The sequence below is a fragment of the Triticum dicoccoides genome, chromosome 6A (genome assembly GCF_002162155.2).
Source record: "Triticum dicoccoides isolate Atlit2015 ecotype Zavitan chromosome 6A, WEW_v2.0, whole genome shotgun sequence".
In the NCBI taxonomy this organism is placed as follows: domain Eukaryota; kingdom Viridiplantae; phylum Streptophyta; class Magnoliopsida; order Poales; family Poaceae; genus Triticum; species Triticum dicoccoides.
The window spans coordinates 575,659,682-575,685,695 of record NC_041390.1 but is presented as its reverse complement, the minus strand read 5'-3'; the positions used below and the strand labels follow the sequence as shown (position 1 = coordinate 575,685,695).

General features: G+C 47.4%; 2 protein-coding genes across 2 annotated transcripts; both read right to left on the bottom strand.

Moving 5' to 3' along the window:
- Positions 1 to 3,265: 3,265 nt before the first annotated feature.
- On the bottom strand, positions 3,266 to 6,483 carry LOC119318095 (ferredoxin--nitrite reductase, chloroplastic-like). Its single transcript, XM_037592613.1, has 4 exons — positions 6,012 to 6,483; positions 4,775 to 5,129; positions 4,381 to 4,669; positions 3,266 to 4,279 (listed from the first exon to the last, which is right to left on the bottom strand). The coding sequence occupies exons 1-4, from the start codon at positions 6,421 to 6,423 to the stop codon at positions 3,542 to 3,544; spliced, it is 1,794 nt and encodes a 597-aa protein (XP_037448510.1). The 5' UTR covers positions 6,424 to 6,483; the 3' UTR covers positions 3,266 to 3,541.
- A 6,754-nt stretch (positions 6,484 to 13,237) lies between these two features.
- LOC119318094 (protein DCL, chloroplastic-like) lies at positions 13,238 to 17,158 on the bottom strand. Its single transcript, XM_037592612.1, has 3 exons — positions 16,499 to 17,158; positions 13,963 to 14,077; positions 13,238 to 13,522 (listed from the first exon to the last, which is right to left on the bottom strand). Exons 1-3 carry the CDS (start codon positions 16,879 to 16,881, stop codon positions 13,349 to 13,351), a joined length of 672 nt encoding a protein of 223 aa, XP_037448509.1. The 5' UTR covers positions 16,882 to 17,158; the 3' UTR covers positions 13,238 to 13,348.
- Between the last annotated feature and the right edge of the window lie 8,856 nt (positions 17,159 to 26,014).

Below are 26,014 nucleotides of genomic sequence, written 5' to 3'. Positions count from 1 at the left end.
TGGGTGGTGCACTGTTTTTCTTGCTACAGCTTTCCACCCAAAACAGCACTGGTTCAATCTGTTTACTTCTATATATTTCTTCGTCTTACTTTTACCACTTGTCAGACTAAGTAGCACTGGAGCAACCTACCTATCAACCACATGTACCGTTGCCCGAGTCTACTTTGTTGAAATAATTTGTGCTGCTCCAGGGGGGCTGCGAGGAGTGTGGAATCTGGTCTCTGGAAACTCAGTTAGCTCCAACCTGTCGCAGACATGCAGTGGGTTGGTTCTAGAACGACCCAGATAGTTTTGACTCTATGCTACTTCATGGCTGCCTCTCGAACGATCGACATTCAGCGCTATTGTAGCTGCGAATCCAAGCACTTTTGACCGTCGGATGGTCCCTAATGAACGGCTGGATATGCATTTCAATGCCTGAATTCAAACTGATACACTATATAGTAGTATAGATAATACTATATGGTCAACGAACGTTAAGCGTGCGGACCCTACGGGTTCAAGAACTATGCAGACATGACCCGAGACACCTCTCTGGTCAATAACCAATAGCGGAACCTGGATGCCCATATTGGCTCCTACATATTCTACGAAGATCTTTATCAGTCGAACCGCATAACAACATACGTTGTTCCCTTTGTCATCAGTATGTTACTTGCCCGAGATTCGATCGTCGGTATCTCAATACCTAGTTTAATCTCGTTACCGGCAAGTCTCTTTAATCGTTCCGTAATGCATCATCCCGTAACTAACTCATTAGTCACATTTCTTGCAAGGCTTATAGTGATGTGCATTACCGAGAGGGCCCAGAGATACCTCTCTGACAATCGGAGTGACAAATCCTAATCTCGATCTATGCCAACTCAACAAGTACCATTGGAAACACCTGTAGAGCACCTTTATAATCACCCAGTTACGTTGTGACGTTTGGTAGCACACAAAATGTTCCTCCGGTAATCGGGAGTTGCATAATCTCATAGTCATAGGAACATGTATAAGTCATGAAGAAAGCAATAGCAGTAAACTAAAACGGTCAAGTGCTAAGCTAACGGAATCGGTCAAGTCAATCACATCATTCTCCTAATGATGTGATCCGTTTATCAAATGACAACTCATGTCTATGGTTAGGAAACATAACCATCTTTGATCAACGAGCTAATCAAGTAGAGGCATACTAATGACACTCTGTTTGTCTATGTATTCACACATGTATTATGTTTCTGGTTAATACAATTCTAGCATGAATAATAAACATTTATCATGAAATAAGGAAATAAATAATAACTTTATTATTGCCTCTAGGGCATATTTCCTTCAGTCTCCCACTTGCACTAGAGTCAATAATCTAGTTCACGTCGTCATGTGATTTAACATCAATAGTTCACATCTCCATGTGACTAACACCCAAAGGGTTTACTAGAGTCGATAATCTAGTTCACATCGCTATGTGATTAACACCCAAAGAGTGATCATGTTTTGCTTGTGAGAAATTTAGTCAACGCGTCTGCCATATTCAGAGCCATATGTATTTTACAAATTTTCTATGTCTACAATGCTTTGCACGAAGCTACTCTAGCTAATTTCTCCTACTTTCAATATGTATCTAGATCGAGACTTAGAGTCATTTAGATTGGTGTGAAAAGCTTGCATCGACGTAACTCTTTACGACAAACTCTTTTATCACCTCCATAACCGAGAAATATTTTCTTAGTCCTCTAAGGATAATTTTGACCGCTGTCCAGTGATCTACTCCTAGATCACTATTGTACTCCCTTGCCAGAAAGATGGTAAGGTATACAATAGGACTGGTAAACAACATAACATAATTTATAGAACCTATGACTGAGGCATAGGGAATGACTTTTCATTCTCTTTCTATTTTCTGTCGTGGTCGGGTTTTGAGTCTTTACTCAACTTCACACCTTGCAACACAGGCAAGAACTCCTTCTTTAAGTGTTCCACTTTGAACTATTTCAAAAATCTTGTCAAGGTATGTACTCATTGAAAAAACTTATCAAGCGTCTTGATCTATCTCTATAGATCTTGATGCTCAATGTGTAAGCAGCTTCATCGAGGTCTTTCTTTAAAAAACTCTTTTCAAACACTCTTTTATGCTTTCTAGAAAATTCTACATTATTTCCGATCAACAATATGTCATTCACATATACTTATCAGAAATGTTGTAGTACTCCCACTCATTTTCTTGTAAATACAGGCTTCACCGCAAGGCCGGGTCATGCGGAAGTGATAAGCTTCGGTTATCATTGCACCCTTTGTTAAGAAGATGGGCCGTAACTATGAATCTTCTTTGCTTAACACAAAGAAGATTTATAGTCATGGTCTATCTCCTTCACAAACAGAATATTGACGTTTCCACGGCATTTTTTTGTATCACAATGTGTCGTAAAATTTCGATGAACAAAATAAAAATCTCTATCGGTTGAGAAGCTTGCCGCCATCAGTTCAGGAACATGCTTCGGGTGGCTACAGGTGGGACCGTTGTGACCAGGAGCGGGGTGCCCGGTCGCATCTGGGCGCCCTCATATCGTCCCTACATTCGATACCAATATGAGAGGTGCCGGTCAATCCAGACGTAGGAGACTAAATGAGGGGTCCGGTTAGGTCAATCTTTTGCGACTGGGCATTGACGAGACGGACGTTTAGGAAGGAAATACGTGTCTGGCTGTAAATGCTCTGATGAACGGCGTTGGAGGTGGTCTGAGGGTTGGAACGCCTCGCTCGATGGCTTGCTTAGTACAAAGGGGATTCAGGGGATATGACCATGAAAGGAGCTAACTCACACTTCAGAACCGATGTTGCCTCAAAATCCTGCTCGCCGGGCAACCAATGGGCGACACGCCGACACCGATCACTTGGCAAAAGGGTACACCAAACACTTGGCAAAGTTGATGTGCAACCCCGATACCAAGCTGTGAACACTGAGCAACTTCTCCCTATCCCGATGCTGAGCTCCCGATTGAACTGCATAATCCAGCAACAGTACACTGTAGCACATGATTGAAGAACCGATAGGAACAGCTACATATAATCTGCTTCTTATTTTATACTTCCTCCGGTTCTTTTTACTCTGCATATTAGAATTCTTTGAAGTCAAACTTCACAAAATTTCACCGTATTTATATAAAAAATATCAACATCTGTCATGCTAAAGTTATACAATATGAAACTTTAAGTCATGACACATCTATTGATATTGATTTCAAATTGTAAATGTTGGTATTTTTTTCTATAAAGTTGGTCAAACTTTACGATGCTTGACTTCAGTCAAATCTTATATGCGAACTAAAAAAGACTGAAGGAAGTATATCACCAATTCAATCATCCCCTGTAACGTAACCGGAAGAACTTTGGGCTCCGACAACAAACCAAAAACGTGGTACAAGCGTGCGCCATGGAAGCATGGCGGCATTGCCTACTTTACATCAGCCGCAGCCCATCTCTACGTGCGCGACGAGCCGACGACAGAGGCGATCGAGATCAGGAGAAGGAGGTCAGCCGGTGGCGCTCGTAGCCGGCCGGCCTACTCCTCGTCCTCCTCCCTCTCCCTGGGCACGGCCCCGAACCGCTCCACCAGGAGGTCGGCGACGACGGGCACCAGGTCCTCGCACGGCACCGCCTTCTTGTACACCCCCGTGAGGTGCGAGTCGCTGCCGACGCGGCCGCCGACGAAGATGTCCGCCGCCTCGACGATCTTGCCGCTGCTGTTCTTGGTGAGGCAGCCCATGAAGCCGATGTCGGCCACCTGCACCTGCGCGCAGCTGTTGGGGCACCCCGTCCAGTGCATGCGCACCGCCCTGGGCACGGACACGCGCGCCTCCACGTCGCGCGTCACCTGCAGCGCCCGCGCCTTGGTCTCGATGATGGCCTGCCCGCAGAACTGGTTGCCGGTGCACGCCACCAGCCCCTTCATCAGCAGCGACGGGTGCGCCGAGAACTTCTCCAGCAGCGGCTCGGCGAGCAGCGCCTCCACCTTGTCGTTCCTGACGTTGGGGAGCACGATGTTCTGCTCCACGGTGAGGCGGAGCTCGCCGGAGCCGTACTCGTCGGCGAGGCGGGCCAGCTCGAACATGTCGGCGGCCTGCAGCCGGCCGACGGGCACGTGCAGGCCGACGAAGGAGAGCCCCTCCTGCTTCTGCGGGTGCACGCCGAGGTAGTCACGCCTCTCCCACTTCTTGTCGATCAGGTCCTCGGCCGCCGCGCGCTCCAGCACGCCGTTCGGCATCCTCTTCTCGATCTCCGACCGGAACGCCTCCATCCCCTGCATCGCGTCGCCGAAACACCAGAAGTTCAGAACCACATACATATACGCATCAACCAAGATCTATGCCGTTTCGTTTCGAGAGTGTGGGAGGAGCTTACGAGCTCGTCGATGAGCCACATCATGCGCGTCTTCTGGCGGTTGCCCCTGGTGCCGAGGTCGCGGAAGGCCTCGAGGACGGCCTTGCAGACCGGGATGATGTCGTCGCCGGGCACCCAGGCGTCGAGCGGCAGGGCCTCGCCCCACCTCTTGGGGCTGATGAACCCGCCCACCAGCAGGTTGAACCCGAACTTGCCGTCCTTCTCGGCCGGCATGTACGCCAGGTCGTTGATATGCGGGTGCTCGTACAGGTCGTGGGTGCCGATCACGCACACGTTCCACTTCCTAGGACTGCTCACACACAAGATAACACGGCAGCAACGGCATGTCAGTCATTGGCAATCCTCGACCGTGGTCACCACCAATGCAATGCAGTGCAAGATGAACATGACGTACAGGTTGGTGATGGCGAGGTTGCCCTCGGAGTTGTTGGTGATGTAGGAGGAGAGGAGGTTGGTGTAGGGGCGCGTGTCGACGATCTCGAGGGGGTCGATGCCGGCGAGCGGGCTGCCGACGGGGTTGCGCACGTTGTCCATGCCGCTCTGCAGGCTGGTGAGGCCGACGGAGCGGAGCCCCTCCAGGATCTCCGGCACGTCCGGCAGCGTCACGCCGCGGATCTGCCAGTTCTGCCGGGTCGTCACGTCGGCGCACCCCTCCTTGCCGTACTTCTCGATCACGCCGGCCAGGTACCGCGTCTGCTCGCTCGTCGTCACGCCGTTGGGCAGCTTCAGCCGCATCATGAACCGCCCATCTGCATGCGCACACACACACGCTTCAGTTCGTCAGCATTTTTCACAGTGGGCCCCAGTAAGAAAAATGTGTCGCTCTTTTTGCAGGAATGGACCAAAAAAGAGCAGATTTGGAACCACTGGTTTGGGATAAACCCCAAAAGGAATATTTTGCAAAAAAAAAAAGACACCATGTGTGTCTGATAAAAAGCCATTATATTCTTGCAGAATGTGCTCGGTCTACTCTGTTGTTGCAATTGGCAGCAAGGAACAAATTTCACCATGCGCTGGCAGGGCAAATCCGTGCGTACGTGTCATGCATAACCAATAGGAAGTCGACTAGTACCACACACCGAGTGGTTGAATAAAGCTAATATGACACCAGACTAGTCCAAGATACTTTGGCCCCTTGGCCCTTCAGGTGTATCTTATTACACGCCGACTAAAAAAGTTGCATCAGTGTTAGTCTAAGATACTAATGACTGCGACGGTTGGATCACAGAATAGTCTGCCGGCGAGAGGCTACTCGCAAGTTGCAAATGGAGTAGGAATATGAATACCAATTTGGCAGTAAAACTTGTAGTCTAATACGGTTCGATATGCATGCAGAAACAAAATGTCAATTCTCCCCACTGATTCTGCCAGGATCATGTAGAGGTTAGGAGGAACATGGGCACATGGAGATAGAGTGATTATTGAATGAACGCGCAGTACGTTCATTCCCCATGAGCAAGCTAGCTTAGAGGTGCATGCGCGATTGAAAACTCACAAAAACTTGGGAGCATGCTCCAATCATGGAGCTCGAACGTGCATCGATCAAGAGTAGAAAGGCTGAAGCACAGATGCATTATTGATCAAGTGAACGATGGATTTTGCGATGGTGCGGGGCAGAGGGAGGGGCATACACTGCTGCTTGCGGCGGTGGAAGAGGCCGAGCCACTTGAGCCGCACGTCGACGTCCTCCTTGGTGAGCTTGTCGGCGTCGATCTGCTCCATGGGCAGCTTGGCGAGCTCCTTGATGCCGCCCTCCGTGAAGAGCGCCATGGGCTCCTTGCCCAGCTTCACCTTCTCCTGCGGGTTCAGGCTGGTGCGGTACTTCTCCTTGAGCACCCAGTAGCCGCCCTCCCGCTGCTCCACGCGAGGCTCCAGCCGCTCCACCGGGACGGCCGAGGCCGACGGCGAGGCGGCCGACGACGACGGCGCGGAGACGGCCGCGCACTGGAAGGGGCGGGCGCGGCTGGGCCGGTGCCGGGACGACGACCTCGCCGCGTGGGCCGAGGGCGGGAGGAAGCTCTGCAGGGAGGCCGAGGAAGACATGGCCGCTGCTTGTGGTGGTGGGGGTGGTGGTGCTGCGCTGTGGCGGTGATGGTGGTGGTGGTGGTGGTGGCCATGGGTGTGGTGCGTGTGGTTGTATAGCGTGGGGAGGGAAGGGGCATGCGGTGGCGTTTCTGGCCCTTGGAGAGCTCAAGAGGGCAGATGCTGCGCGGCATGGCCGTCACCGGGGCCAAATTTACCGATGTGCCCGCGCGCGCCCCGGCGGGTGCCGTTCGCCCGTTTACGTTTGCCAAGAGAGGTTTATCCCCCAAGGCGTAAAATGGGAAGTTTATCAGAAACAAATGGGAAGTTCCTAGTTAACAATTGGAAACTAGGGCTCAGGCAGCAGTTTTGAGATTTCTATACACCACGGCTAAGTCGCGCTGAATTTATTCTACATTTTGCTGCGACAAAAAAGTTAGTTCATTAACCAAGCCAAGATAGATTCAAACTAGTTAAACGAATAAGATTATTATCATAATCACTAAATAATGTTTTCGCTAAAGCAGGACTTGAACATAGCTGACATTGTAACCTTAAGCACCTACAATTGTAATTTCGGACAGCTCGCTTCAATTGGTTTTCAAGTTGGCTATTTTTTTCCGAAGACTAAAAAAAGAACGTTTCTACAAAAAAAAAATGAGGGATGCGGTTGAATAAATTATCAAAAAGATAACCAATATTTCATGCAGTGATAAACTCATCTATATTATAAATTGATAGTGGTTTGCTAAATCCTCTTAAACGCCACCATTTGGACGGTTTGGTTTTTTTTTCGGGGAGGAGGGTGCCTGTTTCTTCTGTATTGGATGGAGCACCCAACCATTTTGTCGCAAAGTATACGTAGTCATACTCCCTCTGTTTTTTTTACTTCGCATATAAAATCTGGTCAAAGTCAAACTACACAAAGTTTGATCAAATCTATATAAAAAAATATGAACATCTACAATACTAAAACTATATAGTATGAAAATACGTTTCATGGTGTATCTGATAATATTGATTTCATATTGTGAATATTTATATTTTTTAATATAAAGTTAGTCAAACTCTACAAAGCTTGACTTTGACCAAATCTTATATGCGGACTAAAAAGAAACGGAGAGAGTACAAACTAACAAGATAAAAAAATGGCGTAGCCAAATTCCATGGAGATTACATGCAACAATTCAGGTCTCACAAACCGTAGTATTAGACAGCCATTCAAGTTAGTTAAATATAACGTGAGCTATTGCCTCCAAATGGTTGCACATGTCGAGTATCCATGAAGATAATCTACAACAAACTTGAAAATCGTTTGTTTGTCACAAATATGATCATTAGGACAATTTCTACATAGTGCAAGATAAAGTACACGCCCCACATGGATTTGAGCTCTAAGTTGTCTATCAGTCCCGTGAGATAGTTCCCAAACTTATTCGAACACCGGTTGGCCGCGGTTATTGGAATTTACATATATTCCGCCATAGCAATGGCGCTAAAGGGCAAGATATGAACATGATGAATAGTTTCATCGTGATCACATAAGCAACATCTACCGTTCCAATCGTATTATGTCGAAAGCTTTTCAAATTACATTCGAATGAGTTTTAATGTATCAGGATTAAGGAAGTTTTGAGTCGAGAAGGATTAAATTATGATTGAATGACAGGAAAGGTTTATAACCCAAGTGTCACGTGGGGCCACGAAACGTTTCCATCACTTCCCCATGGTGGCAAGGGCAAACATACCCCTTCTAGGCTCCGTCATCGAGCCTATTGATTCACCTCCCCTCTGCCAGCCGCTTCAGTAGTCGGTGGCTGGGAGGGGACTCCTGGTGCCTCAGCTCTGACTAGTCATTTATGTCAGGGTTTTTTCAGCTTTGTCCAGATCCTCTCCAGCTTCCAACTCCACAAACTCCACGAATGCCTGAGCTCCGCAGAGTCAACTCTGAGAGGCTGAGCCTTCCCTACGTGTAAAAATGAGAAGCCGAGAAAGCCCGGCTTCTCAAAACCGGAGAGCGAGAGTTGTTCCTATATTTACACCATGATTGCCACTGCCAAAGAAAATGGCTTAGCACCATAACCTCGACTCATTGGTACTCTCGCAAAACTGGTATGCTATTCTACGGATGGCTCCCAAATGGGCTGGTTTTAGCTGGCCCAAAATACTGCCGAATAGGCCAAAAGGACTTTGCCAGGCCATCGCATGCTGGGAGAAAGTGCCGCTTGAGCCGAACATTCGCTGGTCACCAAGAGAAGTTGGAAGCTAGCGAAAGAAGCCAGATTTCTGTGAATCAACATGTGGTTGAGTTGGTTAGGTGGACAGTGGTATCTCCAACCTACCAGGGTTCAAATCCTGGTGCTTGCATTATTCCTGGATTTATTTCAGGATTTCCGGCGATACGCTTTCAGTGGGAGGAGACGTTCCCGTCGACGACGAGGCGCCTACGGTGACTTCGTAAATCTCAAGATGATATGCCGGCTCAGTCTCTCGGAGGTGCTCATAGGGGTAGGGTGTGCGTGTGTGCGTTCATAGAGGTGAGTGTATGCGCGTGTATATGAGCGCTTGTATCTGTACTGATGCTAAAAAAAAGAAGCCAGATTTCAAATTTGGGGAAGTTGGGAGAGGTTCCGAGCATGCCCTTAGTTTTCGCAGGTGTGATGCTCAGACAAATGGTGGTGATTTTTCTTCGAGTTGGCCTTCCAGACGCCGATCCTCCTCGAGCTCACCTGTCCGGATGGACGATCGACGGAGCTCCGGTGTAGATTCTTGCCGTCCACTTGGGACGATGAGATTAGGGTTCTTTGTCATGCATGCACGATGGCGGGATTGGTGTCAGGTGCTTTGAATTGATTCAAGGGTTCAACGGCGACGACTACGGCTCCAATGTGTCGGTATTTAGGGGCACGTGCATGAAGACTTTCAAGGCTATCATCGATAAGGTCGTATGTCGGCTTCGGTACGGAGCAGCAATAGCGGCGCATCGGCGGCTCATTCCGATGGCAATAATAGTTCTTCGATGCTGCAGAGACTTCGGTGTAACTTTTATTATTCCAAGGGTGCTTTATACTTCAGATGAATTTTTCTACTACCCTAAAAAGATCGTGGCGTTCCCGTTTAAATAAAACCCAAAGCAAAACTGATTGGAGCATAAAACACCATTTTTTTCAAAGCAAGCTGGAGAAATGGCTTACAACCGTCCGTCCACGACACCGATGTTGACTGCACATTTGTTAACATTCGCGTGATATCTATCACCCACAGGCTCACATCCGTCGTGGCAGCAAACAAGCCGTCGAACCGCCCTCGGAATGTCAGAAACCCCTACAAAGATACAGCGGGAATGTCCCAAGAAAATTTAAGAAACCCCCAAGGGACGGGCGCGCGGCGTCGTATAGCACCGAAACGCGCAGCGGCACGGGTCCGGTCCCGGCCGCGGCCGCAGACGCAAAGGCCGTGCGCGCAATCGGGCTGACGCCCAAGGGGCAACGGAGGGGGCAATACGGTCATCGCGGTTGCGTTGCATGGACGTACGCGGCTAACATGTGGGGGAGAGAGCTGACCGGAAAGGCAGAGATTAGTTTAGAGCCAAGAGGATGGAGAGGGACCGCATAAAACAAGAAGGGAGCAGAGTCTGGTCTAGATGCACCGGCAAGATCACAGGGGAAGGAAAGTGGCCCGTCGGACGCCCTAAGGGTCGGGTCGGGTCTGGTCGGGCCAGCCGCCGGTGATGCACGGGTCGGGCACGGGAGGAGAGAAGAGACGTGCCGCTGCGTCTTTCGCCTCGGACCGGACCGGACCGAGATTGGCACAAGGCAAAGACATGTGTTTTGTTATTATAACCAGTTGTCTGTCAGTTCGTTGGGCAGCTGTGCGCCTGTGTGTCAGTTCGTTGGGTTGTTAACACCTGATAAGATCCTTCAACTGAATGTAGCTCAAATTATTAGGGTTTTCTTATGGTGAAACCAGCTCATCGGAGTTTAAGTGTGCTCGTATTATTTTTTTGAATTTACTTCGAGCTTTGCTATGCTTGTTCAGTGAGTGGAGACGTTTTCATCGATCTACGAAGGCGCATATGGTAGATTTTTCAATCTCAAGATCTTGTGCCGCCTTTGGAGGTGCTCGTGGGGTAGGTTATGTGCGCGTTCATCAAAAGATGAGTGTATGCACGTGTATGTGAACATCTGTATTGTAGTGTGCGAAAAAAAGCACCTGATGAGATCCCGCGAATCAATCGCGGTATCTCCTATAGCTTAGGTTACTCCGTTTTTTAGAGGAGGTGTTGGATACACGAGAGAGTGCGCGCGCCAATGGCGCAAGGGCAAGGTAGACAATGATATATCACACACAGCCTAGCCAGGTCAAGCCCGGTGGTTCACGTAGGCAGAACAAATCTGTCAGCGTCCGCACGTTTGAAGCCACACGCCACGCCCCCGTCCTTTGGCGCGTCTGCAAGGGCGATTCACCTGCGTTTCCGTCTGCCTTCGATGCCGTTGAGAGACAGCAAGCGGCTCTAGGGCGACACCAACCTCCGCCGGCCTGGAGGTCCACGAGCCGGCCAGCCTGCCTGCGCCGTGAGCCGGCCGGGAGGTCCACTAGCTAGAGACACACGTTTTGACGACTAGAAGAAACACAAACGTTTCTTTTCTCCAAAGACAAAAAAAAAATGCATCACACTTGTGTTTCTCCCAGCTTGGGCACTGTGAGCACGGCGCTGGCAGGAAAAAAATTCCGTGGAGACCGTCTCCAGGGCTCCTCCCGTGCGTACCCAATCTAGGATGGCGCCACGTGTCCCCCGATTGCATCCCACGGCATCCACTCTCGCTACTGCAGGGCTCCTTTACGTCGGCTCGCGTGAACCCGCGCTTCTGCTCGGCTCGATCGGCACGCTGCGACATCGGCTCACTCACGAGACAGAACATCATCCCATCTAGTTCCCCTGTTCAGCGGACAACCATGGCCGAGCGGAGTGGCGGCGACGGGGACGGAGCAGGAGGACATTGTAGAAACTTAACCCACGAGCGACGCGCGTCCATGGGATAGTTGCTCCACCCGCCGGCATCAGAGAATCCAGATAAGACTGGTAGCCGCCTGGCGGCCGAGTTGGACGCAGATGCGTCGCTGCGGGGGCACGGCCTGCGGTGGATTACAAGCGTGCATGCCGCCGGTGTGCTATCATGGCCATGATCTTCCCGGATTTGATATCCGTATGCTCTCAATCCTCTTGCGAACTGATAACTGAATGAATACAGTTTACTGATTTTAGAAAAGAGTAGTTTTCCACCGATAGATAAACTGAGGCCTTGCATAACAGTTTAATCTTCTAGCTGTGTGGTCCTAGTTATTGTCTTGTCAATTGTATTCTCTTGTTTCCCGAGACTATGATTGTATAATATTTCACCAATTGATTTATTTCTCTTTGTTTGATATTACCATGTAAGCACAAATAAATTTTACTGTTTCGCAGCAGCTGTTGTTAGCTGCTTCGATTGCACTGTCTGCTCTCTGCTGTTGGTGACTAACTTCCTTGTGTTGCAGGTAGCCTCTTAAAGTTTAGAGGTCACTGTTTTTTGAACTTATCTGAATTTTGATTGATGCACTGATGGTTCAGATTTGCATCTAATTTTACAGTGGGTGGCCTAATGGTGATATTAGATTGATATAGATAGGTACGTGTAATTACAAACAGGGAACAAGCAAAGGTCAGCAAGATAATAGTGCTCATTATTTTACTAACTTATGGACATGGAATTCTGAATTGTTCCTAGAGCTGAAAACTTTCAGCAGGTCAATGTAGTGAGCCTAGATGCTAGAACGTAACCCTATAATTATGATTTGTCGGCGGCATGCTGGTCCGACGAGGAGCGGCGTGCAGTGGTGGCGGCGGCGTCCGTGGAGACGGTGGGCACGCGGATGGAGTGGCCCGACCACGACGAGGGCGGCCGACAGGGGCTCGGTTCGAGGCGGCGCGCGGTAGTGCCGGTGTCGTGGCGGAGGCGGTGGGCACCGAGATGGCGGCGGCAGGCTTGTTGGCTGCTCTCTCGGCCATGGCGGTCGTCCTCCGCTCGTTGAACCGGATGGATCGGGCTTGCGTCGCGTGCTGCTGCGTGGGACTCCTCCTCTACGAGCCGATCGGAGACGAGCCGAGCTGCGACGAGTGCCGAGCGCTAGCGCCAGGAGCAGCGAGAGTGGGTGCCGTGGGATGCCATCGAGAGACACGTGGCGCCATCCTAGATCGGGTACGCACGGGAGGAGCCCTGGAGACGGTCTCCACGGAATTTTTTTCCCGCTGGCAGGCAACGTTGGGGCGGAACGGAGGGAGGTGCGGTCTGGCAGCCCAAGCATTTAAGCTGGAACAAACGTGCCGAAGATTTGACTTTTCCCATTGGGTGGTACTGAAATAAATAGTCGGGTGCAAGCATATGATCTGCACACAGATTCAGGCACAGGGCAAGAAACTGATTCAGAACAAAATCACAAGGCACGGCGCAAGATCACAGAAAAGATCGCCGAATTGAGTTGGAAATCACACAAGGCACAGCGCAAGATCACAAAAAGATCGCCGATCGAGTTGGGATTGGAAATAACGTCCATTGACAAGTTGCCCTTGCTAGCCTCAGACTGGCTGGCATGCAGATGCAGCCCTGACAATGGGTAGAAAAGAGCTGCATTCCGAGCAGGGGATAAAGATATAAATCACATATCTATACCTTCTGTGATCTTCACAAGACTAGCTTCATACCAAGAAGAGCACCCAAGGGCCAAGGCTCATCTGCAACTGTGAGAATGCCGCAAACCACGTAACTATGCTGAGCCCACTGAAAACTGTAGGACGGGTCATTCCAGACGAATTTTGGACGCATGCTAAGTCACATGATATTAAGGCACGTGGACAAAATCAAAATCACAGAAATATTACACGAAAACAACCGTACGGGTCGCTAGCTCAGTAGTCCTGCCTCCTGCGGAAATGTCTGAGAATGAAACTGTCTGCGTACAAGGGGTACTTTTGTCTTATGAGACCCTTGATGCACTTCCAGAAAGAAAAATCGACCTGCTCGCCGTCCGTCCTAACTATGAACAAACACCTTGAGTTCTCGAATTCTGGATGCAACCCTAGCTGCAAAATCATATAGTACTAAACGTTAGTTGGTTCCCAGATGGACCAGATCAGAACCATAATTGACTCGGCAGAAAAATATTCGACTCAGAGCTAGGCATCTGGCAGCATATAAAAGCCAGACGAACACCTAAAATTCTCATTAAAATTTTGGAGGTCGGTATCAGAATAGATAAATTAATCATTCTGAAGTTTGCTGGCAACATGAGACTATCACTATAACACATCTGGACAGCAGAATGTCAAAGTGCAACTAGACATATATCTAGAAGGGTTGCAGAGAGTCCAAGCTCAAGACTCGGGACCAAGAAGACATATGGAGATGACAGATTACTTTCTCTGTCCTAGAAGTGCTAAGACAATGTTTTTCAAAAAGAAGAGCAAAGACAGTAACATCAGCAATTCGTTTCTTTCATTCGTTTTGAGTACGTAGCACGTACCGTGATGTAGTCGATACCACATCCAATTTTCTTCTTATATTGTGGATGATATGGAAGCAATCGTTCAAGTATGGCCTTTTCATGTTCAGGACTCAACCGCTCACCACTTGAGTACCTGCCACAGATATCACTTCCTATGTTATTCGAAATATAACTAGTATAATAAAAATATGCAAGCGAAGTTCATGCTTTCCTCTATAGAAAAATGAACACATAGAATATGATTAGACAAAAAAACTAAGATTAGTATCCTATGTATTTTATAGAGCCATGATCTCAGTTGGAGCCTACTGATTGTTGTGAGACCATGGGACTCGGGACCACATGACATCTTATAATCCTATAACCAAATGGTACAATGACAGTCGCTGACTTATTGAAGTTAATCAGTCAGAAGCCATAATAACTGACAACATATATATGTTTTAAACAACAAGGGCATTTCCTACTTCTTACAGTAACATACTGACAACATTAAATTGGTTATGCTAATCACTGGAAGCACTAGATATGTGCATCATGCTTGACTTAATTATATGCAAGGACTTGTATAGCAGGCCAAAAGTTTCTCAACACTCCGATTTGTGATCAAATTTTGTCAAGTCTCATTTTTCAGTGTGATAGAATCCAGAAGGCATGTGAAACAAGGTAGATACGATTTTCCTGTTATTGCTAGTCCTTTGGGCGGATACATGATACCTTAGAAACATCACGTTCTAATTGGTTGTCCGCATAACTCCACGCAGGCATTAAGTGATGCAAGCACATGACACCATTTTTTTTTCAAATTGAGGAGCATAGCTCCGAATTTCCATGTGAACGTGAAAACTGATAATACAAAGTGGTGAGGGATCGACCTACAGAATCAATCAGGTTCCGCACATAACATAAGGCAAAACAACACAAACCCGAAAACATCAGGCGAAACTTAGGCACTCGGCCTCTGCAGCTTAAGGCCACATGATTGTTTGCATTGCAGATTGCAGTCTAGCCCTTATTTTTCCCAGCAAAGAAGGAACACACTTAGATTTTTAATATTGTTAGAGCATCTCCAACAGGCGCCCAAAAAGAGCTCCGCGCACTAAAATTTTGTTTTTTTTTGGGCGCCGAACAGCTCCAGCGGATGCTGTAGCACTAAAAGTTCTTGGGCACGCGCTGAAAAACGCTATCGCACGCAGCATATTTTGGGCTCCGGATTGCGCGCGCTTCACAATTTGCACCGTGTGCTTTTTGGGCGCGCGTTTTTGAGCGTCTGCTAAAGCAATGTTGGTCCAGGCGCATTAAAAGTGCTACAGTGACGCGCTATAACTTTTATTGGGCGTGAGATTTTTGTGCGGCCATTGGAGATGCTCTTAATACTTACTAGTCCGTCCCACAGGCCACAATATAAGGCGTTTTTGCAAGCTATGTTAGCTTGCAAAAACGCCTTATACTAAGGGACGGAGGGAGTACAAAATTTGTAAAAAGGTTTTAATGTTACAGAATTTTGCAAGCAGATAGGTATTAAGAAATGGTAATGTTTAATCATGCATCGGGTGGTAAGAAGTCGAACATGTTAAAAGCACGTGAGCATACATTATTAACGACTAAGTATTGTCAGTCTGCCTATGCCATCGCATTATATTCCTCACTAGTTTGAACTAGATTTGAACAAACTAATACAAACCCCAGCACCAGCAGAGTAATTAGCAATTTATTGTATCATTGTATGGTTTAGATTAGAACCATGTTGAGCCTGTGCCATTGGACATTGCCGCCATGACCATAGTCAAGGCAGACATGAAGATGAGAGTTCAGGGCAGCAGTGATTAGGGTGATGGACTGTCATGAAGGTCGACTGACTAGGGGCGCAACCAGGATGAAGTAATCCACACAAAAGGAAAGGGCTCATTGAGCTGGGTGTATTGTATGTGGACAGAGGGTCCATCTGTAAGCCTACGAGCGTGAATCATTATATGGGGTCTGAAAGAGCTGAATGACTGTGTCGAATGACGAAATGAAAATCTGAATTCTCACCCTGTTTTGTGAACTCTCAACCATTTCCAAGTCCTTCATCGCATGTGTCCATGAATTCTGATCCAACCAATCAGGATATCACAACCAACTTGCTCGACCAACCGATTAAACCGTTACATTCAACTGAGTCAATTCCTAGTAATCCCTTCCATCATCTTCTGTCCAGCACCAAACCAGCTATAGAATTGCTGCCATCATTCGCCTTGAACTAAGTTCTACTCCCTCCGTCCCAAAATAAGTGTCTCTACTATACATCTAGCACTATGGGCAGTCGGTCTAACTGTGCCTAAAACATTCAAACAATCCAGGATATATCTATTCACATTCCATGGGTGATAAGTTCAGTTCGCACACCATGTGTTTGATAAATTGCACCAGGTTACAGCAGTGCATTTACAGAGGGATTGACATATGATGTACAGGTGCTGCCATACTAAGATTAGTGCTGATTGAATTTACAGCAGCAAATGAAATTAGGACGAACAATAGACAAGAGGGTGAAGAGGGAAAAGTTGCCTACTTGCCGGAGTGGAGTATCATCCGCACGAAGCCGACGAGCGGCACGGTGTCCTCGAGGATGAGGTCCTCCCAGTCCACCCACTCCCTCTCGGGCCCCCTCCTCCTCCCCTCCTCGGGCGGCTCCTCGTCCACCGGAGAGCCCAGCGAGGCGTCCGCGTCGGCCTCCCGCTCCTCCGCGGCCGTCGTGGCGGCGGCCGGCCGGCGCAGCATGGCCGCCGGGTCGGGCGGGGCCGCGCCCGACCTCACTGCCACCCCGCGGGCGCGGCCGCGGCTCGCGAGGAGGGAGGCGCTGAACCCGGGGAGGAGGAGGAGGCGCAGGCAGGACACGGCGGGCACGGCCGCGGGCGCGGCCATGGAGCGCGCGGGCGACGGGGGGAACTGCATGTGCGTGCGGCGGCGAGGCGGTCAGAAGGGCTCGGTGTGGCGGCTTCGGGCGTCACCGCATGGTAGGACGGGCGCGGCGCGCCGTGGCGGGTGGCGGCCTCGCGCTGCGCGCGCGGCCGGAGGATGGTGGCGGCGCTGGTCGGGGCGCTTTGCCCACGGCGGGAGGGTGGGGCGTGGCGCGTTGGTGTCGTGGTGGTGGGTAGTGTGGCTGGGAAGGAGTGAGCCGCGATGGTGCATGGAGGGGAGTGGATAGGTCTCGCCAGTCGCCGCTGTGCTGTGCCGGGGTTTCGGCCTCGTTGGCGTTTTCGTTTCCCAGAGTTTTGTGCCGTGCAAGTGCAACGGTGAGGGCCGAGGGGAAAAGGGCCGGAGATACTTCGGATTTTCGTGGAAGGAGACGTTTTCTTCAACGATGAGACGTCTACAATGATTTTGTAAATTTTAAGATGAAATATCGACTCAGTTTCTTGAAAATGCTCACAGGGATGGAGTGTATGTGTGTGCGTTCATAGAGGTGAATGTATGTGCATACGTATGAGTGCTTGAGTATGTACTGTGTTAAAAAAAAGGCTCGAGATACTTCGGCTGGTGCGGATAGGATTCGACTTTCATGCCTTTTTCTTTTGGTTTTCAGTTTTCTAGATGTTTCTTTATCGGTTTTTCAGGGTTCTAAAGTTTTTTTCTGCTTTTAATATTGGTCTACTTTTTGTAATACACATCGTATAGACCCGGAACATTTTTTGATGCATGTTGAATGTTTTTTAAATACATGATGAACAGTTTTGGGATACGTGTTATATAAATACATGTGGAAATTTTTCTTGAATGATACCAAGCATTTCTTTACAGTGTATAAATATAATTCTTAAATGCCATGTACATTTTTTTGAATGATGTGAAACTCTTTTTGAATTAAATGAACATTTATTTACCTTGTATAAACTTTTTATAAAATTGTAGGGACATATTTTTGTAGCACCTGAACATTTCTAAATGTAACATACAATTTTTTTGAATGATATTAACATTTTTTCATATTTTTGCGAACTTAATTTTACAACGCACTAACATTTTTCAATGTACGGTTAACGTTTTTAAAAATTTAAATTGTAATATTTAGTTTAATTTTGAAAATCTTTATCTTTATCTAATAATAAAGCATCAACCGCTTCTACCCACTCACCATCACGGCATTTTGCAAAAAAAAAGTCCGTGTACTTTTTCATAATGAACTTGTTGTCTCTTTTTAGGTGGATCTGGGAAAACACTTCATTTTTACACAAAAACAAACCCTGGATCTGTCAGAATTCCGTCCACGATCCTTTATTTAGTTGGCTGAAATTTAAAAAACGTGAATTCTTCTTATCCAACCGCTCCAACTCTGTCCTGCGCCGTCGGCAGCCCTCTTCGGCCTCCGCTGGTCCTAGCTCTGCAGGACGTCCGGCACGGCGACGCCCTTGTCGGCGGCGAAGATGGCTACGATGCATCCAAACGCCTTCACCAACCACCGGGAACCATCGCATGCACCATCGGCCCGTCGTGCTCCTCTAGACTGCCACATCCTATTCTTACCACAACTACGACCCCGCCCCTGCTTGCATCTTGCACCGACCAGCCACGAGGACAAAAGCGGCACCACCGCCCTCCTGCTCCTGCTGGCAACCGCGGCCTTCGGCCTCTAGCTGCAGCAACACTGCATCCCCCTGCAGTGGCCTTGTTGTCTCATCTCCTTTCTCCAATGTTTGGGTGTGATGCTAGCATGATGTGTGTGTTGATGGATCTGATGCAGACCAACGTGAATTAATTGTTTAGTTTGACTTTTGTGCATTTGTACCTGAAAATTCAGGTAAGTGCAATGCATTGATAATAGCTAGGGAAAGTGCTTTCTGAATTGCATCCTCATGGTTTTGGACAAACCAGGTCATCAAGCTAGCTATTGTACTGCATCTCTATTTTAGGTCAGTTGGTAATCAGGATTCAGGATACTCATCAATGTATCATCCCGAAATGTGGGACAGATGGGGTTGCAACCGAGAGTCTGGCATCCGCACACCATTGCGCCTGCACGGCACCGCGATGGACCTGCCAGCACTGGCCAAGCCGACATTGGGCAGTGACGGAGTCTACAGAGTTTACCAATTACTCCCTCCGTTTTAAAATATAAGAACTTTTTAACACTAGTGTAGTTGAAAGTGCAACTATCCCTAGGTGGTTTTGGTAATTCATAACAACATATAGCTCATTGAGCTAATACTATTCCAAGATGATTATTTCAGGAAAGCTCAAGGATTGGCATGGCATGGATGTGAAAGCGGAACCCTCAAAATGCTAAGGACAAAGGATTGGCTCAAGCTCAAAAGCTCAAGACTCTTCATTTTATATTTTAGTGATCCAAGATCACATTGAGTCCATAGGAAAAGCCAATACTATCAAGGAGGGATAAGGTGTTGCTTAATGAGCCTCTTGCTTCATGTGCTTAGTGATATGCTCCAAAACCCTCAACTACTTTCCCATATCCACATATGACCTAAACCCTAAGCCAAACTCGGTCCTACCGATTCTTCCTATCCGGCGCCACCGAGTTTCACTTGTCATTAGCCACTGCCAAACCCTAGCAATTCGGTCCTACCGATAGGGATCTCGGTCTCACCGAGATGGGGTTGCAAACTCTCTGTTTCCCTTTCGTAACTTTTCGGTCCCACCGAAAGAGCGAATCGGTCCCACCGAGATTGCAATGTAAACTCAGTGTTTCCCCTTTGTAACTTTTCGGTCTCACAGAAAGAGCAAATCGGTCCCACCGAGTTTGCCTGACCAACTCTCTGGTTAGCTAATTACCAAATTCGGTCTCACCGAGTTTGTGTAATCGGTCTCACCGAGATTACGTTATGCCCAAACCCTAACCATATCGGTCCTACCGAGTTGCATGTCAGTCCCACCGAAAATCACTAACGGTCACTAGGTTTACATTTTCGGTCCGACCGAGCTTATTGATTCGGTCCCACCGAGATTGGAAAACTGTGTAATGGTTGGATTTTGTGTGGAGGCTATATATACCCCTCCACCTTCTTCTCATTTAATGAGAGAGCCATCAGAACACACACACCATTCCAACTCATATGTTCTGAGAAAGAACCACCTACTCATGTGTTGAGACCAAGACATTCCATTCCTACCATATGAATCTTGATCTCTAGCCTTCCCAAGTTGCTTTCCACTCAAACCCTCTTTCCACCAAATCCAAATCCTATGAGAGAGAGTTGAGTGTTGGGGAGACTATCATTTGAAGCACAAGAGCAAGGAGTTCATTACCTACACACCATTTGTTACTTCTTGGAGAGTGGTGTCTCCTAGATTGGCTAGGTGTCACTTGGGAGCCTCCGACAAGATTGTGGAGTTGAACCAAGGAGTTTGTAAGGGCAAGGAGATCGCCTACTTCGTGAAGATCTACCGCTAGTGAGGCAAGTCCTGTGTGGGCGATGGCCATGGTGGGATAGGCAAGGTTGCTTCTTCGTGGACCCTTTGTGGGTGGTTGCTTCTTCGTGGACCCTTCGTGGGTGGAGCCCTGTGTGGACTCGCGCAACCATTACCCTTGGATGGAGCCCTGTGTGGACTCGCGCAACCATTACCCTTGGATGGAGCCCTGTGTGGACTCGCGCAACCGTTAACCTTCGTGGGTTGAAGTCTCCATCAACGTGGATGTAGGATAGCACCACCTATCCGAACCACGGGGAAAACATCCGTGTCTCCAATAGCGTTTGAATTCTCCAAACCCTTCCGTTTACATTCTTGCAAGTTGCATGCTTTACTTTTCGCTGCCTATATACTCTTTGCATGCTTTCTTGAATTATGTGATGATTGCTTGACTTGTCCTAAATTAGCTAAAATCTGCCAAGAACTAAAATTGGGAAAAGGTTAAGTTTTTATTTGGTCAAGTAGTCTAATCACCCCCCCTCTAGACATACTTTCGATCCTACAAGTGGTATCAGAGCTTTGGTCTCCATTTGCTTGATCTCCATAGCTTTTGGTGGTCATAGCCTTGGTTTCACAACCTAGGAGAGTATGGCGTCTAGCAAGGGAAGTTATCACCGTAGAGGTCCTTACTTTGATGGTACTAATTTTGCTAGTTGGAAGCATAAAATGAAAATGCATATTCTTGGACATAACCCCACCGTTTGGGCTATTGTGTGTGTTGGTTTGCAAGGTGACTTCTTTGATGGGAGAGAACCGAACCATGAAGCTACCGCGGATGAGTTGAAGATGTTGCAATACAATGCTCAAGCTTGTGATATTCTCTTCAACGGATTGTGCCCCGAAGAATTCAACAAAATCAGCCGCCTTGAGAATGCAAAGGAAATTTGGGACACTTTGATTGATATGCACGAAAGTACCGACTCTGTCAAGGAATCCAAGTTGGATGTGCTTCAAAGCCAACTTGATAAGTTCAAGATGAAGGATGGTGAAGGTGTCGCCGAAATGTACTCTAGGCTTGCTCTCATCACAAATGAGATTGCCGGCTTAGGAAGTGAAGAGATGACCGACAAATTCATCAGCAAGAAGATTCTAAGAGCCTTCGATGGAAAATATGATACCGTGTGCACATTGATCCAAATGATGCCCAATTACAAAGATCTCAAGCCAACGGAGGTGATTGGAAGAATTGTTGCTCATGAGATGTCACTTAAGGATAAAGAGGAACTTCACAACAAATCAAGTGGTGCCTATAAAGCCTCATGTGAAGCCCCTACATGATCAAGTGAGAAACAATACTTCAATGAAGAATTGAGCTTAATGGTGAAGAACTTCAACAAGTTCTACAAGAGTAGAAGCAAAGATAGAAGCTCCAAGTCAAGGTCCTACAATGACAAAAGATCTTCTAGTCGAGAGCGAAACTGCTACAATTGTGGAAGACCCGGACACTATTCCAATGAGTGTACGGCTCCCTACAAGAGAAGAGAAGATTCTCCAAAAGGAAGAAGCAAAGGATCACCACCAAGAGAGAGAAGGAGTAGAGATGATCGTTATGAACGAAGATACTCACGGAGAGGCAAGGATTCGGAAAGGAAGGAAAAATCATCAAGGAGCTACACAAGACGAAGACATCAAGCTCATGTTGGTGAATGGGTATCCGGCTCCGACTCCGACAGCCACTCCGAGAGAAGTTATTACTCCGGCTCCGAAGATACTCAAGATGAAGGTGTTTCCGGTCTAGCACTTGTGTCAACCAACTCCTACGACATATTTGACTCACCAAATGAAGGAATTGGAAGATGCTTCATGGCCAAAGGTCCTAAGGTAACACACCCCGAGTATGTTGATTTCAATAGTGATGATGATGACTTGTTAGGTGATGATTTGCTTGGTGACAACTCTAGTGATGAATACTATGATGAAATGTCAATTAAACATGCTAATCAAGATAAAACGAATGACAATGATAAGGAGAAGATTGAGGCCCTAACTAAAGAACTAAACACTCTTAAGTTAGCTCATGAAACCATCTTCGAAGATCATCGAGAACTTTTAAGAGCTCATGAGAAATTACGCTTTGAGAAGCTCAATCTTGAGCAAGAGCATGAGTTCTTAAAAGCAATCAATGATGATCTCCGCAAGAAAAGTTCTTCTTACATTGCCAAGCGTTTACTCTTATCTACTTACATGCCTCAAGTCAAGTCTAGTAACAAGAAAGATTCTTCCTCTAGCAGTAACAATGATCATGTTAAATCCAATATTGTTGCTTCTAGTAGTTCTCTTGATTCCACTAATGATTCTCTTAGCCAAGTTACACTTGAGCAAGAAAATAGCTTATTGAAGGGAATTATAGAGAAAGGAGTGTACAAAAGCCTTGCCGGGAGTAAGCAATTTGAGGAAATTGTGCGCAAGCAAGGAATGCACCGGAAGAATCAAGGTGTTGGTTTTGAATGAAAGTTCAATGCCAATGGAGTTGAGTGGGAAGAAGATCAATACCCCAAGACAAAGTTTGTCCCTCAACAAGAGAAGTATGCTTCTTTCAAGGGGACACAAGCTCAAGATGATCTTCCACCACAAGACTACGAGCAAAAAGGCAAGGACAAGCTTCAAGAGGAAATTGATGCATTTGAAGAAGCTCCAAAGACCTTAGTCAAGTGGATTCCCAAGACTACTTCAAGCTCCACTTCATCAAGTACGACTACAACTCCAGGGATTCCCATCAAGATGATGTGGATCCAAAAGAAGAAGAACTAGAGAGTTCTTGAGGGTGACTCCGCCAACATACTTCACTCTTATCATTTTGGCAAGAACAAGTGCAATCAACTTCCACATCTTGCACTAGTTCAAGGAGTCACAAACCCTCTTGTTGGTAAGACAAGGGACAAGGTAACCTAAAAGTTTTCATGGACATCATCTTTTGTGTGCATCACTCTATGTCTATGTATATCCTTGCTTGTTCCTTGTGGGACTAACCCATGTAGGTATTGAAAGTGCAATTCACTCAAATGGATAGCTCCAAGAGATCTACATCAACATTGAGCATCCACATCTTCAATATCTACATGAAGTCATCATCGACAAAACCCAAGGTTAGTTCATCCCTCTTAGGGGGGATATCACATCTAGGGGGAGCTTTACTCTATGACTTGAGCTAAAGCAACTCTAAAGATGTGAACAAAACAATGCTTTATGTAAAAGTGGTAACCCCACTTGAGCTTAAACGATGAGTATGACCTATGATCAAGTGCTCTCACTTGACTCCTAAGTCAATATACTCATATATAGATGACCTAGTCATCGCAAATTGCTTGATAGATGCTAGAATTGGTTGTGCATGCCTTGTCACATATTTCATTTGCCATCTTATTGTGTGAGCATGCTGGTTGCACATTTTACTCATTCGAGGACATCCACTTGTTGTTTTGATTGTTTGGTTTTATCTTCTTTTGCCAAGTGGATGGACAAGAATGCCTAAGAACCTCCTCTAGCTATCTATGCTCTTCTCGTCTCAAACTCTATTCATGCTGCATCACAAAATTTGATCAAGTCAGATTCAAACCACTCTGTGTGAGGAGCGCTCGGAGTCCCCGATTCGTCATAGACTTAAACTTCCAAAACCTCTTTATGATTCTCGGTCTGACCGATACACCACTTTCGGTCCTACCGAGATCATTAAGTTGATCTAGGTTTTCGATCTTGGTGCAACCGATTTGAACCTTTCGGTCACACCGAGTTTCAGTAACTGCTTGCAGTTATGAATCTCGGTGCCACCGAGTTGTTCCACTCGGTCACACCGACAGGGTCGGGCTATATATAGTCACGGGCAAAATTTTGGAAATTTCTCCGAACCCCTTCGCCCGCGCGATAGCCTGCTCTGCCCTCGTGGTCTCCGGATCGTCTTCTCGCCGCCAGCAGCCTCCAGTCGCTGGTCTCCGTCGCCGTCAACGGGAATTCTGCCCCGTCGTTGCCGCCGTAGCAAGTCCCCGCCGAACTAGGGTATGGACTTGATCTTTGTGCTATTCCTCAATCTGATTCCTAGCACATTGTGATCATATTGATTCTTGCCACGTTTGAGAAACTTCTATCCAGTCAAAACGCCCGTAGATTAGGTTTGATTCGAAAATTCTAGGTTTAGGTTTCCGCCGAAACCATCTCGGACCCACCGAGTTTAAAAACTCGGTCCCACCGATTTGGCTTATGCCATTGCACAAGTGAGACTCGGTCTGACCGAGAATTACTTATCGGTGTGACCGATTTTTGAACTCAGTGAAACCCTAGCAGTCCCGGTGCCACCGAACTGTGACTCGGTCCTACCGAGTTCACTAGTTTAGGTTCCAAAACTGCTTCGGTATCACCGAGTTTGAAAATCGATAGATCCGAGATGATTTCAGTGGGAAACTAAAACTAAGTTTTTGGATCATTCTTTTGCAAAAATCTCTGCATTTTGTGATGCTCATCTTTTCTATCTCTTCTATAATCTATTCACAGGGTCAGCAGTCAGTTTGCAGCATGTCTGATCAAAGTGATAGCCAAAACATGCCAGAGCAGCAAGTAGTGATGAGTGAGGGCACTAGTCCCTCAAGTTCTTCTGATGAAGGCAACATGAGCACTCCTAGAAACTTGCCAAAGGCTGCCACGAGACAAAGGAAGAAGAAAACTTCAGACTCTGAAGATGAGGACTATGTGGCAGAGGAAGAGGCCACTTCCAAGAGAATTGAGCCAGCTCAAGGCACTAAGCCAGGCCTGAAAATCAAAAGGCCAGCAGGCAGGCAACCAATGTCAAAGGTCAGAATGTCAACTAAGAAGCCCATAGAGCCAGTTGCAGCTGAGGGCAAGAAAAGGAAGGAAAGGGTAAAGAAGACTGTTGCTAGAGTACTTGGCAAAGCTTCCACCATGGAAGAGGAAGAGGAAGAAGAGGCAGCTGCACCAGCGCCCAAGGCACCCAAGCTAATGGGTGATGCCATAAGGTCAGGGGCTACTGCATCTAAGCCCAAAGCTGCCTCCAAGCCAAAACCAAAGAGGGATACAAGGAGCATTCCTGCAGCTGAAAAGAACAAGGCCCTAGTGCCTGAGACTGTTGCTGAAGAAGAAGAAGAAAATGTCCTAAGGAAGCTAAAGCCCAAGATCCCAGACCACAACGATGCTCATCCTGTGGCTGAGGATATGAAGCTCATGAGAGATTCAGGGCTGAGGAAATGGAGAGAAGCAGACCCGTATGCTTCAAGGAGAAGGACAACAGTGGACTACAGGTTTCATACCAAGGAGCAGCAGGATTTCTATGAGACTGTTTTGCTAGATAAGAAGCCAATTGTCTGTGACATGAGATGGGTTGACTGGACCTACAGGAGAGGAGAGGCAGGACTACCACTCATACCTTTGCCAGAGTGCCACGAGGCCCGAGGTCATCTGCCGTGCCAGTTGCTGACACCAGAGCCACCACTTCAGCACCAGCTACAGCCTCAGTTCCACCAGCTCCAGCATCTACTTCAGCTCCAACTCCAGCGACTACTTCAGCATCTACAGAAGCCTTCGTCCTTGGAGTGATCCGGACTCCACCACCACCTGAAGATCAAGCCTGAGCGTCAATTTAGCACTATGCATCTTCTAGGAACTTTTTGGTAACTTGTTGCCGAAGGGGGAGAAGATATATAGATCATAGGCTTCGAGA